Genomic DNA, 18,772 nt, shown 5'->3' with positions numbered 1-18,772 from the left:
CCAATTACCAAGCCCCTTCCCCCCCTCCAGACAGACTCTCCCTCAAAAGAACCTGACTGAAACAGTAATGAACAGAAACAAACATTTTATTGCGAACCAGACATGAAACGTGGGGGGTGAAACTTGGACGGGGGCTTGTGTGAGGTGGGTAGGAAAGGACTTATGAAATTTTGGGGAATGTCAGCCTTCTACTGCTAGAGCAGTCTGCAGGGGTTGATTGAAAGTTTTAACGGCCCTTGCCGCCCCTCCTTCTTTGGACTTTGGGTGAGGGTGGTGTGGGACTTGGTGGCGGGTGAGGGCGGTTACAGATAGACTGCAGCGGGGCTCTGTCCTCCTGCCTCCGGTCTTGCAGAACATCCACAAGGCGCCGGAGCGTGTCCGTTTGCTCCCTCATTAGTCCAAGCAGCTTTTCAGTAGCCTGTTGGTCCTCCTGACGCCACCTCTCCTCCCGTTCCATGACTGCTCGGTGCATTTGTGACAAGTTCTCCCTCCACTGTGTCTGCTGGGCTGCCTGGGCTCGGGAGCAGCCCATTAGTTCTGTGAACATGTCTTCACGCGTCTTCTTCTTCCTCCGCCTAATCTGCGCTAGCCTCTGGGAGTGTGCTGACAGGCTGGGTTGGGAGACAGTCGCAGATGTGTCTGTGTGAATTTTAAAAAGGGAGTGAATTCCTGAGACAGATAAATGAAATTGTATACAAAGAACCTAGTCTTTCTCTGTGAACAAGACCATGCACTGAACCTCTCACATGCGCACTCAGGACAAGGTCGAATTTTCGGCCGTCGCCTTCAGTGCCTGTGGACTTGCGGAGGTCTTGGAGTGTTCAGAGAACTGTGGCTGGAGACCTGAACTTCTGGAGCGGGCAATAATGGTAAGCCGCAGACTTGTGGCTGCTTAAAACTCCAGCAGTAGCACTGGCCTCCTTTCACATTGAAAGCAATGCCAGTCTCTGCTGCCAGCAATCAGGACAGCATCAACTCTGCCCCTGTCCCACCCCCTCGCGGCTGTCCCAGGGAAAGATCCCTGTATGCTGCCCCTCTCCCTCCACCGCGTGGCTGTAAAGCAGTCCCAATACTAACAGTCCCCTCCCTAATTCAAAGCAGGGCGTCATGAGCGACATCACCCTCCTGAGGATCCCGGACACCCAGAGAGAACGCATGCTGCGGGAAAGCATGCAGAAACCGGGGCCGTATGCCGCCATGCTATGTCGGGCCATGATCCCCGAGTACCTGATTGTGGCATGGAGGGGACATGTCTGCTACCACGGAGGGCCCACTAAGATCGCCCTACCCCGGAACCTGATCAACAGGCTTGAGCTCTACCTCCACGAGACCTACGAGGAGTTCTCCTACGAGGATTTCTCGTCGATCCCCGGCCACATTGACCGGATTTTCGCGTAGGTGCACTGGGACTTTGGAGTGGAGCGTCTTGGGCCTGGGAATCATGTAGTAACGGACATTGTGAAATTTTTTTAAAATACTTGGGACTAAATTGAGAAGAGCCTAAGACAGAGAAATCATGCAAAACCCATTTGTTACCTTTGTAAATATTCCTGTTTTGTACCTGATTATTTTTTTACTAGTTTACAGCACTTTTATAAATATACATTGTTAATAGTATAAATATTACCGTTCTGTTTTAAATAAATGTTTACATGTTTACAGCACTTACTGCTTGATCCGTCCCCTGATTCTGTGTCCGGGGTAAGGGATGGGGACGGTTGGTACGGGATCTCGGTAAGGGTGATGAAGAGCTCCTGGCTGTCGGGGAAATCAGCGGTGCCAGCGCTGTCGACTGCCTCGTCCTCCTCATCTCCTTCCTCCTCTTCCCCGTCCGCTGTCATGTCCGACATGATCCCATCCTCGGAGTCCACGGTCAGGGGTGGGGTAGTGGTGGCGGCCGCTCCCAGGATGGAATGCAGTGCCTCGTAGAAACGGGATGTGTGGGGCTGGGATCCGGAGCGTCCGTTAGCCTCTTTGGTTTTTTGGTAGCCTTGTCTCAGCTCCTTGATTTTCACGCGGCACTGCGTTGCATCCCGGCTGTAGCCTCTCTCTGCCATGGCTTTGGAGATCTTCTCGTAGATCTTAGCATTCCTTCTTTTGGAGCGCAGCTCTGAAAGCACGGACTCATCGCCCCACACTGCGATGAGATCCAAGACTTCCCGATCAGTCCATGCTGGGGCCCTCTTTCTATTGGATTGCACGGCCATCTCTGCTGGAGAGCTCTGCATAGTTGCCACTGCTACTGAGCTCCCCTCGATGTCCAAAGAGGAACTGAGATTCAAACTGCCCAGACAGGAAAATGAAAATGAATTCAAATTTTCCCGGGGGTGTGGCTGGTCAGAGCATCCGAGCTCGGACTGCTGTCCAGAGCGTCAACAGAGTGGTGCACTGTGGGATAGCTCCCGGAGCTATTAACGTCGATTTCCATCCACACCTAGCCTAATTCGATATGGCCATGTCGAATTTAGCGCTACTCCTCTCGTTGGGGAGGATTACAGAAATCGATTTAAAGAGAGCTTTATGTCGAACTAAATGGCTTCCTGGTGTGGACGGGTGCAGGGTTAATTCGATATAACGGCGCTAAAGTCGACATAAAAGCCTAGTGTAGACCAGGCCTAAGTCTGGTTTACACCAAAATAAGTTTGTTCACACAGGGGGGTTGCACTGCTTTAAATAAATCATTGTCCTAGAATCACAGAGTTTAAGGCTAGAGGGGACCATTAGAACATCTAGGTGTACAAGTTCTATGTGCAGATCAGACCCCAGGCCCTCAGTGTTCAAATTTTGATACAGATAGTCATAGAACAATGCCATGTATTTGTGTATTTCAGTGGTTAGAATGGAAATCATATTGCCTCTGTATAAATCCATGGTACGCCCACAACTTGAATACCGCGTGCAGATGTGGTCTCCTCATCTCAAAATATATATATATTGGAACTGGAAAGGGTTCTGAAAAGGGCAGCAAAAATGATTGGGGGTATGGAATGGCTTCCATATAAGGAGAGATTAAAAAGACTGGGACTGTTCAGCTTGGAAAAGAGACGACTAAGGGGGGTTATGATAGAGGTCTATGAAATCATGACTGGTGTGGAGAGAGTAAATAAGGAAGTGTTATTTACTCCTCATTACACAAGAACTAGACGTCAACAAATGAAATTACTAGGCAGCAGGTTTAAAACAAATAAAAGGAAGTATTTCTTCACACAACGCACAGTCAACCTGTGGAACTCTTTGCCAGAGGATGTTGTGAAGGCCAAGACTATAACAGGGCTCAAAAAAGAACTAGATAAGTTCATGGATCGGTCCATCAATGGCTGTTAGCTAGGATGGGCAGGGATGGTGTCCCTAGCCTCTGTTTGCCAAAAGCTGGGAATGGGCGACAGGGGATGGATCACTTGATGATTCCCTATTCTGTTCATTCCCTCTGGGGCACCTGGCATTGGCCACTGTCGGAAGACAGGATACTGGGCTAAATGGACCTTTGGTCTGACCCAGTACGGCCGTTCTTATGTTCTCATCAAATGGATGGCTAAGCATATCTGTTTAGTCTGCAGAGCTGGGTTCAACTTACTAACAAATTAAAATGTGAGATCCTCTTTCACACACTCATAGAAGTTAGAAGGGGAAAGACCTTACTGCTCTGGCCATTACTGCCATCAGTGCAAACCCTTGGTGTAGACAAGGCAAGCTGCTACAGGCAGCCATTTGTAACGGTGCAGCTTAGCCTGCTTTTAACTAGGAATAAGCTGCCCCAGGGCAAGTACCAGTTGCCTGTCTACACTGAGGGTTTGCATGGGTGCAAGTACACCAGTGGCTGACTGAAATCAGGGCGTCTCCTCTTGAGTCTATTCTGCAGTGCTTTCTCTGATCCCAGGGTTTTAGGGGTTTATCTACACAGCAAAAGCTGTTCACAAGCTAGCCTACCCGAACTAGCTTGAATCCAGTCAGTGTGAGTAACAATAGCAGTGCAGACACCACAGCACGGCCTTCAGCACGGTAGTACAAGCCCAGCAGAGACCCTGGTTATGGACTCCACTCATAGCCTGCCTTAAAGTTTGCACTGTCTTCACTGCTGCTGTTAGCTTGAATCCAGCTCCTGCAGCTGTCTCGTGTAGACTTGGGGTGTGTCTCATAAATTGGTGCTTTCACTACTGCCCTTTGGAGGACACACTACAGACTAACACCTGTCAGGGCCGGCTCCAGGGTTTTTGCTGCCCCAAGCAGCGCAAAAAAAAAAAAAAAGCTGCGATCGCGATCTGCGGCGGCAATTCAGCGGGAGGTCCTTCGCTCCGAGCGGGAGTGAGGGACCATCCGCCGAATTGCCGCCAAATAGCTGGACGTGCCGCCCCTCTCCGGAGCGGCCGCCCCAAGCACCTGCTTGGCAGGCTGGTGCCTGGAGCCGGCCCTGACACCTGTGATGGTTCAGAAGCTGTTCCTCAAATTCACTTTCCTCATTTCATCTCTTCCCCTTTAAATCATTCCTCTCCCTCCTTGTACTTTCAGTGTTGTTGTTGTTCATGCTTCAATTTGTTACTTTTTGACAAGAAAGGACACTTCTTATTATAAGGTGTCAGGTTCTGATTAATTTCACTCCATCATCATCAAATTGTGAGACAGAAACAGACACAAGAGCTTTTTTCTAAAAACACAATAATATTTACCATTTACGTGATGCTGTTCCTCTGCTGAACACTTCGCAGACTTTAGCTAATGTCACAACCCCTGGTGAGCCGGGTAAATATCATTATCCTCCTTTGACCGAGAGGGAGGGGAGAAAACAAGCATTAAGCACTGGGGTAGATTTGTGGGGTTGCACCAGGGCTGAATGTGGCCCAAAGAGTTTGACTGGTCCTAGGCCTCAGAGAGAGTTGGTAAGGAGATACTACCTGCCAGTCCTGTGCTCAGGTCTCTGTGGGTAAGTCTACACTGCAGCTGGAAGGGAGTCTCCCAGCCTGGGTAGACTGACTTGTGGTAGCAGGGTTTGAGCTAGTGCACTAAAAATAGCTGCATGGATGTTGCGTCTCTGGCAGAGATTCTGGTTAGCCATCCGAGTTCAGTAACCCCCCCTCCCCGACTCTCCCCACCCTGTCTGTCTTATGAAAACATGGGTGATTTTCATACTTGGGCCCTATCATGTCATCCTTTGTTGTTGGAGCCTGATATGTGGCCCCCCTCCAGATGCCTTTCAGCCAATGAAATCACAGTTTTTAGCTGAAAAGATCTTGCATCCCCATCTCTTGTGTAGTTTCACCACTGCTGGTTTTTAGAGATTAAAATGTATTAGGTCTGCAGGGCTATAGAAAAGCAAGGATAATGGCGGTGCTGATTGAACAAAGAGATCAGCAGGTTAAGAAATCAAGCAGCCGAGCTTGGTGGAATGAGTTCAGGGATTGCTGCCTCTCCTAAATCTAACGTCAGTTTTGGATTATTTTACAGGCTGTAGCTTGGTTTTGACAGACCCACCCCAAGAGAGTATGTTCTAGGCCTCCCCCAACAGGGAACAGTCCAAGAGTCTCTTGATTTGTATAAAAGCCAGGTTAGGAGCTCATCGGTCACTCTTTTTCCCCCCAGCACCCTCGCTGTAATAAAATTCGCCTTGGAACCATCGATGGCTGTCCCTGACAGCAGCCACCAGGGTGCATCTGAGCTCATAGTCAGCTCAACCTAGAGAAAAGGAAACCCTTGGCAAATTGAAATGCGACAGGACTCCTGACCCATTGTGACAAGTTTTTGTTGGTTTCCTATTTAATGCTTTCTCCAGCTCTATGTAAGCTCACTAACTCCCTGCAGTTTAAGATCATGAGAAACATTAACCTCAACAGAAAAGGAGGATTCAGGCAATGTTACATTTTCCAGCAGAGCGAAAGAGAGAAGAGGCTATATTCTTCTCTTTGCAAATCTGGAGTAACGCTTTTGACTTCAGTGGAGCTGCTCAGGGTTTACGCTGGTGTAACAGAGCAGAATATGGCCTTGTCAAGGGAACTACATGAGATTCTAGTATGGGCAAGTGAGTCTCTCATCTAGCAATATTCTCCTTATCTAACATTTGAACGTCTGAACACGAATTTCTCTCCAGCTCACCCTTCTGCTAGAGCTCAGCCACCTCAATAGGTGCATACATGGACATGCACACGTGTGTACACTCAGTGTCTGCGCTTATGTTTCTTCCAGTTATCACCATAGAGTTAGATACTTGTGTCCACAGGCAGGAATCCAGAACGGTTATCTCCTGAGTGCCCCAGATATTGTGAGGGAATAACTTGTGTTATAACCTTACCCAGTCTACAGGGACGGGCTGATTTCACTGGCGACTGAATAATGTATTCTTTTTCCATCATGCCTTTTCAGCATCACTGATCTCAAAACGCCGTACAGAATATGGAATGTGCACCGATGAAATGCAGCCACCTCTGGGGCAACCAGCTGGTGTACAAACACATTGGTGGAGGGAGTGGGGAAATTGGCAAAGGACAAAGCCCTGGCTTTATTAGAGGTGCCTCAATAGAATGAACCTTAGTTTGTAAGGGTTCACTCCAAAGATTCACCTCACATAGCAGCATGGTAATCTGCTTACTTACCCCTGATGGGTGAAGGCCTGTACTGGTCGTCCAGGACTGGTCGAACCAGAGCTGGATCACCCGGGTAAGGAGCTCCATGCTTGATCTTAGATGAGATGTCCTTGTGGGGCTACTCAGACGTCCCCAAGCTCATTTGACTTGTTTTCTAATAACCAGGAGGCACTGCCAGCCTGGAAGTTTTTCTAACCTGCAGCAGCCTCGGCTCGGTTGGCATGGCCGCAGAATTTCCACAGGCCAGTGTCTGTTAATTTAAAATAAAAAAGGGCATGCAGGGAATTAACAAAAACCTCTCAAGGCACCAACAACGATCACTCCCTGTGCGAAATTCACTCTGGGCACAAAACACAAGGCCCCTGTGGCTCTTAACTCCCACTGAACCATGGTTTAAGGCCCTTGTGCTTACTTAGGTCCTGATTCAGCAAAACCCTTAAGCATATGCTTAAATTTAGACTTAAGGTGCAATTAAGTGGTGCAGAGGCTGTGTGCGCTGCTTCTTTGCCCAGGGGTGAATGTCACCTTGGTTATGTAGCCATTGAATTGAGAGCACCACCTGCTCGCTTCCATCTGATGCCATGTGATGCTAACCCCTATTCTACCAGCCTGATGGGTTCAGAGATCTTTTATCTCAGAGGCGTTTTGTTTCCTTTTTTATTTTTCAATAATCTTTTAACAATAAATAAACTTCTCCCCTCTCCCCCTTCAACAGAATGCAACTCCCTCTCTTTCCCACAAGCATTTGTACTGTTTGCACAAGGCTGGGTTACAAGACGCCAGGAGCAAAATAGGCTCCGCCGGCAGTTTCCCTCATACTAAATGATTCAGACAGTTGTAACATTTAAGAAGTCTTATTTTCTTCTCCTTGAGTTAAGCAGGAGAAATAAAACCACAAAACAACTTTCAGCTAAGCTGCTCATGTTCTGAGCTGGAGATTCCATCCCTGCGGCGTTCTTGCTAGCTGTGGGCTGGGCACTGCCATAGAATATTTTATCACTGTCCAACTTGGAAAGTAATATCGGCGGTCTCCGTCCAAGGAAAAGAGAGCATAGCTTAGCCGTGGTTATTGCAGATTGGTTGCCTCCATCACCCGGCCTGTGTGTCTCCTTCAAAGACGGAGGCACGAGGGGTCTCTCCAGGGAATGTTTGAATCTTAGGGGATTGACCTAAGTGGACTCTGAGCTTGACACGAGCAGAAGATACGGTTCTGCTTGTGCTAACAAATCAATGTGTTCCATTTTCAGGGGTCTGAGTTTTAGGGGAGCCTACAGGCAGACCCTTAGCGCAGGGTTCAACAGGGTTGCACCAGTGGAACAGAGCGCCGAGTTTGACCCCCTATACTGGCCCGTGTAACTAAGCTCTTGAATCATTCCCACTGAAAGACTCTTCACCATTTATCCTGTTTGCAGTTAGCTTCCCTCTCTCCAGTCAGTTCAGCGCTCTAGTTCTCATACCCTAGCCCAGTGCGCTTGCATCCAGGTTCCCAGCATCACGGGGGGATGTGTAAATGCCAAGGAGAAACCCTGTTGTCACTGAAACGAAAGGAAATGAATTATAGTTAACATACAGTCCTTCCGTTTACAGCAGTGCTTCTCAAAGTGGTGGTCCGCGGACCGGTGCCGGTCCGTGAGCCATCGGCTGCCGGTCCGCGGTGAGTTTCCTCATAAGAGCGTTGAATAGGATAATAATATGGTACCGGTCCCTGGCACATTGGGGAAAAAAATTGCCGGTCCCCCACATCAGATAGCTTGAGAAGCACTGGTTTACAGGACCCGAGTCCATGCTCTCGCCTCCGTCAGCAGTGTCCCTTCGTTAACAGCATAAAACTTCCCTAATGTCTGTAGCCTCTGTGATAAATAAATAAAAAAATCAGTTTTCTTGAGAACAAGCAGCTCTCTGATCTCCTATTCATTTATTTGCAGGCCTCATTAATATAACATCACTGCAACAAACAGCTAAAGGGGGGTAGTGTCAGGCTGAATAATGGAGTTGCTCTGCTGAGATAACAATTAGGTTCTGAATGTGCTATCAGCTAAGACAGAGACAAGAAGGGATCATGCCGGGATGAGGAGCTAGGGATGCTTATGTGCTGGGTCCCTGCTGGGCTCATCAGCTGGGATCCAGCTAGCTTAGAACATAATAAAAAAATAAAAGGACAAAAAAGAAAAGAGAGAAGGTAAATGACACTTTGGTAATTTTTTTTTTGCCACTCTTTGCGTGGCTGGGACTCTATCTTTTTTGTTGTGTCTTTGATGCTGAGTGTGATGGGGTATGATAGTCACTTATACTGCAGGACTGTCTGGCTCACCTCTGACTGTAGCAAGGATATCCTTAGGATCAGCTGTAAGACACATTTCTGTCCCACACACAGACCCTGCTTTTTGTAGCTCTGTGTTGTTTTACATTGAAAATGGTGAACCACCCCAACTGGGGTGACAGGAAACATTAATGATGCTAAAAAAACTGGATCCTACCTTAGGGGAGGGAACTTTCTAATGGTAGGTAAGGACGGGAGGGCTGGGAATCAGGATTCCTGGGTTCTGTTCCCTGCTCTGAGAGGGGAATGGGGTCTGATGGTTAGCGTAGGGGTGACTGGGAGTCACAACTTCTGGGTTCTTGTCCTGGCTCTGCCACTGATTTGTGGGGTGACCCTAGATAAATCACTTCTGCTCTCTGTGTCAGTTTCCCTGTCTCTAAAATAGGTTCAGTAATACCTATCTGTGACCCAGAGCACCCCTGTATTCACACCCTACACATCATTGTAATCTTTGTGCACAATATACCTTGTGAGGTATCATTTAAAAACTAATAACACGCTGATCATCAATATTCTTGTGTAATGTATGTACGAAATTTGTATTAAGAGTTAAGAACATAAGCTGAAATGATGACTAATGGGTGTTTACCAGACAAGTCTGGGGATGGGGTGAACCGGGGTGTCATCAAAGTTAATTGGCAATCAGTGGTCAATTGGCCATTATTTGGCAACAAAGTGGGGCAGGAACAGGTCGATCTGCATTTTAGCAAACAACATGGAACTTCTTTCACCATAAGATTCCATGCCTCCATCCTCACAGCTGGAAGGCACTTTATCAGGGGTAACCCTCAGGAAAATCAATGAGGAGTCCTTGTGGCACCTTAGAAACTAACAAATTTATATGGGCATAAGCTTATAAATAAATTTGTTAGTCTCTAAGGTGCCACAAGGACTCCTTGTTGTTTTTGCTGATACAGACTAACATGGCTACCACTCTGAAACCTCAGGAAAATGTAATTCAAAGGGTGACTGGACTGTAAAAGCGAGGGGCAAAAGCACCCCAAGCTTTCTCTCCCCATCTCTCTTTCATCTAAGATGTCAAAGGAACCAGCCCTCTGACTTAGGGGAGTTCCTGACCTGAGAATTTGGTCAGCCCTCTTGCTGTGATCTGTGGTAAGGATTTTGCCTGGAACCAAGTCTAGCTTGTTAAAACATTTCTGGTAGCTAAAACTTATCTTTATTTCTCTTGTATCCATTTCTGACTTTAATACCTTATACTTGTTCTCACTTAAGCTCTTTCTCTGTGTAGTTAAATCATCTTGTTTTATTTTTTTCATTATAAACTAATCCAGTGTTGTGTTTAAACTGAACTGCTTGATAACTCCATTTAAAATACACCTCTACCCCGATATAACGCTGTCCACGGAAGCCAAAAAATCTTACCGCGTTATAGGTGAAACCGCATTATATCGAACTTGCTTTGATCCGCCGGAGCGTGCAGCCCCGGCCCCCCGGAGCGCTGCTTTACCGCGTTATATCCGAATTCATGTTATTTCGGGTCGCATTATATTGGGGTAGAGGTGCAGTAAACTTGAATATTGACCCCTTACAGGGGTAATGGACCGCTAATATCTAAACTGCCCTGGAGAAGGCTGGACAGTGCAGAACACACTGACCTGCACTGAGGATTTGCCCTGATTCCAGCCGCTGTGTCACCACATCAGTGCAAACAGGGTAAGCTGTCATTTGCTTTGCTGCAGCTTACCCTGGTTCCAAGCTGGAGTAAGCAGCACCAGTGCGAACAGTGGCTTTGCCTGTGTACAGTAGGAGTTTGCACTGGTGCAGCTACCCCAGGCTTTATAATATCATCTCTCCTGTCACTTTGGTTATATTCCTGCACTTTTATGAAGATAAGATCTATGCAAATGCAAAACATTATACTTTCACCTAATAGTCTCTGATGCTGATCCTTTTGTGCAAAGCCTACTATGTCCCATTTTATAGATGGGGAAACCGAGGCAGAGAGCGGGAAAGTGACTTGCTCAGGCCACACAATGAGGTAGTTGCAGAGCTGGGAACAGAACCCAGGAGTGCTTACTCCCAATCCCATTTTAATTGATAACAGATGTTCTAGAGACCGTCAGGATTTGTCTTCGCAAGAGAGAACTAAAATAAATACCCTGGTGATGAGCACAGTATAACAATGTAGACACACGGGAAGAGGTATTAAATAGAATGAGATGGTCTTGTTACGTGGAGACTGTTTCCTCCTGCATCTCAGAACAGAAAATGAGATTATTCTTAACGAGAATCTCTTGTCTCCAGTTCATGCATCCTCCAAGTGTGACTGGCTGTCGCTGAAATTCGAGAGACACTGTGATGTCAGCAGCAGCCTCGGGTCAGACTTGCTGTGCATAATTGGGTTGTGTATCCGCATAAGTATAGGGTCTGACCATGGTATGTAAAAAATAACCCAAAGTCCAACTGCCGCTGCCGTTTCAGCATGGCAGTCGCACTGCGTCGTGCAGTGCACAGGCCGAGTCCAGTTCTGCTCAAAGGAGGTCACCGAAGTTCTGCACAACTGGACCTCTAAGACTTTGCTCCTTTCTATGCTTTTGACTGAATCTCCCCAGCTGTAATTAATTGAATGCATCTGTCCTAACCCTGGGGCTGCTACTTGGCACAGTTATTTCAAAACTGTTCAATTAGCGGCCCCTAAAATCTAGGTCGAATGGAAAGCTGGTTCGGGCATTTTCCAGGTCAGGACATTATCAAAATAAAAAATATAAAAAAAATGTTGTTTTGTTTGGCAACACGGTCTGGTTTTGTCGGTTGCCATTGGGTCAGAAAATGGCAAGCCACAGGGGTGGTTTTTGGATGTGTGATAAGTCAACACATCCTGTAGTGTAAATACTGCAATAAGTAGGGTTTAAACTAATTTACAGTCGTAAGGAAAGTAAACTGTCAAGACTTGTGTTCTGGTTATGTGTGACTAGCAGTGTCAACATTAGCAGCCCGGGCTGTCAATGTTCAATAGAATACAATACAACTTGATTTTTGTATAGTGTCTTCTTTGGGAACACGGTGCTTTGCAGAGCTAAGTGGTACAAGACATGCTACGTGGTATGAGTTTCAGAAAGCAGCGGTGCAACAGACACTGTATAGTGAATAAATTAAAGCCTTCAGTCATAAAACCCAGAGTGCAAAGAGAGAGAAATTGAGGCATAGGCAGTGCAGAGAAAAGTATTTTAAAATACAATGCAGCTGTATATCGTATGGTCTATATAGCAAGTTGCAACCCAGAACATTTTGCCAAATTAAATAATACAGCTTCAGAGTTAATAATAAATAGGAGCAGAGGTGAAGGGAGAGAAATTAAGACATATAAGTGAGGGAGAAAAGAAATAGTTTCAGCTGAGATTTGAAAGGAGACGGGAAACAGAAAAATGAGGTAGAAAGATACAGGGAGGCTATTCCAGGCAGCAGATGCTGCGGAGAAGAAGGCTCCTGCACTGCTGGTAGTGGATATGTGAGGAGGCCAGTGTTAGGTAAGTGGAGGGGTTTAAAAAGGGATCATCCATAGAGGTCACGGGGTGGGGCACATGCCAATTAAATCTGTAGCCAGGGGATGTAATAGAACATGATATGCAGGGGTTCTAACGAGGGCTGCTTTGATGGGCTACTGAAACAGCGGGATATTCTGTATTTGCCAACATGAATGATTATCAGTGTTCATGTGTTACATTTCATCTCCTTCCATGTACTAACAATTCAGATCCCACCTACGAAGCTGTTCTGAGCTCCTGGGGAAAGTGGGCAGCCGGTCAGAAAAGTTGGGTAGGATGGTGGGAGGGTCAGAAAGCTGGAGCTGGTAACCAAAGGCTGGGGATTAAGTCACTCTTGCATTAATAATAATCCTTTGCTCTTAACTAGCGATTTCACAATCCATCTCAAAGTGCTTCACAAATGGAGAGTCTCTATCCTTATCCCCATTTTACAGACAAAGACCTGAGGCACAGAGACTTTCCCAAGGCCTCACAGCAAGCCAGTGGAAAAGCCAGGAATAGAACCGAGGTCTCTTGGGTCCCAATCCTATGGCCTCTCACTATCCTAGTGCATGCCACTGGCTGGGGAGGGGGAGTGATCTTTAATGAAATCCTATTGCAATTGGAACGGAGGCAATCATGATTGAGATACACTATAAGTGGACATCTTTAGAATGTACTCCTCACCCTTTATCATTTCAAAGAGTTGTTTGAAGTGCTTCTCGTTGCCTTACTCACTAATAAAATGTGGTATTAAAATTCAGAGACCGTCCAAGGCAGAACGTAATGAAGTTCTCCATAGCAGCAGCCCACTTCTTTAAGGTTATGATCTTGTATATAAGTCTATAAAAAGGGAGCTGATCCTATCTTTCTAGCAGATATTTCTGCTGCTAATATTGTTCAGGCCTCTGCCAGCTGCAGCACTTCAGCCATCTTCGGTTCCGGCACAGTAGGCACAGACGCTGGCTCCCATGACTACTGCAAGATGTCTGGGCGTGATATGGGGCATGGAAGTGAGAGAGGTGTGCTGGACTGGGGATGATGATGGGAGTCTCTGGCCGCCCCGAGGAGCCAGGTGGCAATGATGTAGGTTGCAGTGTTCGGTGCTTGTGTTCAGCTTGCGTGATAAAATTCATTATACAGCAAAACAGGTGAAGGAAGCACTGGGCTTTGTGGGGAAACCATCCAAAGACTCTCCTAGGTCCTGACATGGTAAAGCCAAGGTGTTTGTGTGAATGAGCCACTGTGCTGTAAACAAGTTCCATCTGCAAAGCCCAATGGGTCTGAGAGGATCCCCGGGTCATTTCCCCATTATCTCCCTGTGTTGATGAATGAATTGGCATTACTCCCCCAATGGGCTGAAGAGGCGAATGGCAGCCCCTAATGGTGCCTGTGTGCACCGTAAGTCACAGTAAGTCAGTGCTGTGGGATCACGCCACGGGGCTGTGCAAGCGTCCTGCATGCAGCTGTGCTGACTTACCAGCAGGCAGGCCCACAGCACCCCTATTGCTGCAGGAGCAGAGTCGCTGTGAGGAAGTACGATGGATTAACTCTTTCCTACCACGCTGCATCTCTTCAGCCTCTGCTGGTGGGAAACGGTGAGGAGAAGTTGGCAGGATAATCTCCCCTCCTGTCTGCAGCATGAATAGGCTGCCGGTCGGTTGGTTGCAGCTGCCAGCCCTTCGAGGGATCCCTCCAGACCTGGTGCAAAGAAAGTGCCAGGACATGAGCAGGCTCAAGGCACCTGCCAGGAGGCGACAGTAATGCAGATGCTGTATTTTGTTTCCTCTCCAGATCCTGACAGTGTCAGGGCCCCCAGAAGGAGGGACGCGGGTGACGATCCATGGCGTGAACCTGGGGCTGGATTTCTCCGAGATTGCCCACAACGTGCAGGTGGCGGGGGTGCAGTGCACTCCCCTGCAGGAGCAGTACGTCATCGCAGAGCAGTAAGTGCACTTGGCCCGGCTCTTAGAGTTCACTAGTGGGTGCCTTTAGTTTCCTGGCGTCTTGGTGTACAGCACCCGATCTAGCAGCCCTTCAGAAGGCCTGTTCTTCGTGATGAAAGCAAAATCACAGTCAGCTCATGAGTCAGAGACGTGCTCCAGTCACTGCCTGCCTCTCTCCTCCCTGCTCTGCAGAACTGCGGCAGTGCCTTGCGGGCCAGATCCTCAGTGGTTGTAAACTGATGTAGCTCTCCTGACTTAAATGGGGCTGGGCCAGTTTACACCTGCTAAGGATCACCCGCTTGGATTTCATCCCAGGCACTAACCGGCCCTTTTAAAGGTTTATTAAGCATTTTGTTTCCTTCTGCACCATGGCTCCTGCTTTGCTAAGCAACTTTTCTGATGAGCACCTTGCTGTTTACCCTCAGCCTTTCCACCTCCCTCCTCTCCGGTTGGAATGCATCCCGCACTGCTGACTGCAGGCAACCATTTGTTAGGTGTGTGAGGCGGTGACAGCAGTTTAATCCGAATAGGCCTCCACTGGAGTCAATTCATTTATTTCACTGAGAAAAATGTCAGCCGAAAATTAGAAAATATGCGTGTAACAGAGGACAGGCAAATAAACCTCCCAAAGTGACACATGTCCCCATTTCAGATTGAGGTTGGTTTTTTTTTTGGAAGTTCTATTTTATTTTAGCCAAGATGCCAATATGCTTACGAGAGTAGGGGGTGCATTCATGCAGAGTGGGCAAGATGGAATATGTTAAGCAATTTCTTTTATTGAGTAATCTTTGCTGCACTGGCAAGGTGCTCTGGCAGCTAATACAGATACAGTGCCGCACTGTCGGAGCAAGTCGGAGAGAGAGAGGAGAAACCCAAGGGACTGAGAATGGATCTGTCCCAGGGTCTGTAGCCGCTGAAAGTGGTTGTTCTTTGATGGCTTGAGTGAAATGAGTTTGGTGGGTCTCAGTCTAGTTCTCAAAGCAGAGGACGTGTCTGTCACTAAAAGCAGTTGGCTTTAATTCACCCCCTTGCTGGCAGTCCCAGCAGAGAGGCTTTGAAGACTGAGCTCCCCTTTCATGCCTAGCCACTACCTAAGCTGTTTCTGTGCTGTCTCTAGCTAAACTACATTGTTCCTGGGGACTCAATTCCTTTCACATGGACTAAATACAGATTTTGCAGAAAGGATGGCGACCTGCTCAGCAAGATAAACTTGTCTGTAAGGCCAGGGCAAAGGAGAATTGCTCTGGTGAGCTCTGGAGCTCTGGTGGATTACATTCAGCTTGAGTTCCCCTTTGGATAGTCAGGCTTAGCCCTGATCGTATTCCCCTGACTGTTCGCTCGTAAACACTGAGTGAAGTCTAAGTCCATCTCAGTTGCCCGCCGCTCAGGTCAGCGATGCTGGTACTGTAAACTGAAATGGGGGGTTCGGTCACTCCAGGGGGTAGGGAGAAGAGATTTCAGGCTGGGAAGATCCCTTATTTTAAATAATATAGTCCAGTGGTTAGAGCAGGAGACTGCAAGTCAGGATTTTTGAGTTCTGTTCCAAGGTCTTCCCTTCATTTGCTGTGTCAGTTTAGGCCAGTTACTTTAATCACTCTGTACCTCAGTTTCCACATCTCTAAAATAAGGATAATAACACTATCTACTGTTCTTAGTGGGGTGGGGGGACTGTGAGCAGCTCAGGTTATGTCTACACTTCGAACTCGGGGTGGGATGCCGCTGTTCATGTACACATACTCACGCTCGTTCTTATTAAGCTAGTGCGAGTATAAAGATCAGTTTGGCTGCGGTAGCATGGGAGGCAGCCTTGGAGGCATGGCTGAGCCATGCCAAGTGTCTATCCACAGTTTCACGTGGGTTTGTACTTGGCACAGCTCAGTCGTGCCGGCACAGCTCAGTCGTGCCACCACTACCAGAGCTACCCTGGCTATGCTGCTGTTTTGTACTCACACTAGCTCAATGAGCGCTAGCACAAGTATGTGTACGTGAGCAGCACATTCACACCCCTAGCTCTGAGTGTAGACATAGCCTGTGGATTTGTAAAGTGCTTTCAGATCACTGGTTGAAAGATGCTACCGAACTGCAAAGTATTATTATTATTTTATTATATTAATGACTCTCAAAGCAGTGCACTAATACCATTGTAAGACATGGTGATTTCTCTCCATTATGCTATAAAACTGTAGTATTTTATTTTTGAAATCAGGGATGGGAGATTATAAAATTATCCTCCTTTGATAGTATGAAATCCTGATTTTATAATGACAATTCTAATTGCAGCTCTTAAGCTTTCAAAGTTTGTTAACATCATTAAAACATTTATCCTGGGCAGATAACAGCAAGTGTTAGCATGAGAGCTGCCTTTTAAAGATGAATCCGGATAAAAGGACCCTCTGAAGGGTTCTGTGGGCAGACTGAATTCCGAGACTGTAATGACTCACCATATGTTCCAGCCATGCAATCTATCAGCTGGCAATTAGGTTAATGTTGGTTAAAGGGCCACTTAGCCCAGAAATCAGCACCCTACAGCTCTGTCGAGTGCATCATTTTGTAGGAGGGTACCTGCTGGGATTTTGGCCTGGATTAGGAATCAGAGATCAGACGTACCATAGCAGCTTGTGCCACCATTCCTCATTCCCAACATGCCTGATGGTGTATGCAATGACGTGTGCCCTGTTACTTGTTCTGGGGCTACTCAAAGGTATTATTTGGGCAGCTGAGTAATGAAAAGGTCCACGTTACTGGCTAATAGTTGGTCATTTGATCTTTTCTTGAGTTTGCTGAAATCCAGCACTGGTGTCCCCGTCCCCCTGTTTGGAATAAAACCTGGATCCCACCACCCTTTCTTTGTGGCTTCTGCAACTAGTCCCTGGGTTTTGGCTGCCCATCTGGTGGAGGGAATAATGACTATTCTCTCTCTCTCTCAAGATTGCAGCAACACTGAGGAGCAATCTCCCAGTCACAACCACCAGCCTGTCATGATTCCCCATCTCCCACAGACTGCCAGTGCCAGAACAACAGCACTCTCTTCTTGCTGCTCCTGCCTTCATGGAGAAGCAGCAGCCAAATGATGCTCCGGGGAGAAAGTTCCGTCGAGTTGAAAGGGGAAGAGAGAGCAAAGCGTGGCAAATTTAGGCACACAGCGGAGACACTTCAGCCTCTGTTCTCCAAAGGCAGCGTCTCTATAGGAAACCCATTTTGATGTGTAGTGATAATGGCTTTCACATGAAGGCTCTTTGCTAGCATGTTTGTATTTTGTTAAGCCTCCTAGCATCAGCTGCGCGTTTTGTCTACAGATTTTTTTTTCCCTTTAAATCCTTTTTATTCGCTAGTGAGTCTAGCACGGGTGAGAGCTGCTCAAATGATCACTTCAGAGACTGAAGACTTCTGTTTATCTAAGTACAAGCAGTGGTAGTACAAGCTTTCTCCACAATCTCCTGGCCAATATATCTTCAACCTTGCTCTGGTAGGGAGTTCGGTATCTATGCACCATCCGCCCTTGGCCTTTCCATTGGGACTGACCAACAGGGACCAGTTAGTTACTGCAGCAGAGTTTTCCATTATATAATATATTTATATATCCCATGCCATCTATCCATCCACTTACCTACCTACCTCGTGCTTAATCTGCTTTTCACAGTTGATCCTCTTTGTTCACCTTTCTCACTCCCGTCCACCTGGTCAGTGAGACTAGGCTGTTCACTTTTAGTCTCTCTGGTTACCAGGCTTTAGCAAACTGCTCTGGTGTTTTGTTTTTCTAACACCACAGTGGGAATGACTCCCGGCAGCATCCCTTTTGAGGCATTGCTAAGGATCCATGCTGGTTGAGGTGGCTTTCAAAACCTTGGTTCACTGCCTATTGAATCCGCTGGTGTGACAAATAATGAACAAGGAGCAATGGTCTCAAGTTGCAGTGGGGGAGGTCTAGGTTGGATATGAGGAAACACTATTTCACTAGGAGGGTGGTGAAGCACTGGAATGCGTTACCTAGGGAGGTGGTGGAGTCTCCTTCCTTGGAGGTTTTTAAGGCCCGGCTTGACAAAGCCCTGGCTGGGATGATTTAGTTGGGAATTGGTCCTGCTTTGAGCAGGGGGTTGGACTAGATGACCTCCTGAGGTCCCTTCCAACCCTGATATTCTATGATTCTATGATTCTATGATCTGGTTCCTGTTTCCAGTACATGTTACCCATTGCCACTGTCCTGGTGAAATCAGGTATTGCATGTGACCCAGGGAGATTTGTGTCATGCAACCAAGGGCAGGATCAAGCTCTTCCTTTTGTGACACCGTCAGGCCGGGCGCCTGCAGGAGGGTCTGGGGAAACAGATATGTTAGCCCTAGAATGCTAAAGGCCCTTTTTCCTACAAGCTGGGAAGGGGTTACTTCAGGTCAATTAGGGACACCTGAGTCCAATTAAGGGCTGCCTGAAACCTGTTAAAACCTCTTTCCT

At 47.3% G+C, this 18,772-nt stretch overlaps 1 protein-coding gene across 1 annotated transcript in view; it reads left to right on the top strand.

The window, feature by feature from the left end:
• PLXNA2 (plexin A2) overlaps positions 1 to 18,772 on the top strand; it is a 177,190-nt gene that overhangs the window by 92,856 nt on the left and 65,562 nt on the right. Inside the window, exon 11 of the mRNA XM_026661161.2 lies at positions 14,172 to 14,323. Within this exon, the coding sequence (XP_026516946.2) occupies positions 14,172 to 14,323 (152 nt within the window). The remainder of the gene's footprint in view (positions 1 to 14,171; positions 14,324 to 18,772) is intronic.

The sequence above is a fragment of the Terrapene carolina genome, unplaced genomic scaffold (genome assembly GCF_002925995.2).
Source record: "Terrapene carolina triunguis isolate 2854851 unplaced genomic scaffold, T_m_triunguis-2.0 Scaffold926, whole genome shotgun sequence".
In the NCBI taxonomy this organism is placed as follows: domain Eukaryota; kingdom Metazoa; phylum Chordata; order Testudines; family Emydidae; genus Terrapene; species Terrapene triunguis.
This window is presented reverse-complemented; position numbering and strand designations above follow the sequence as displayed.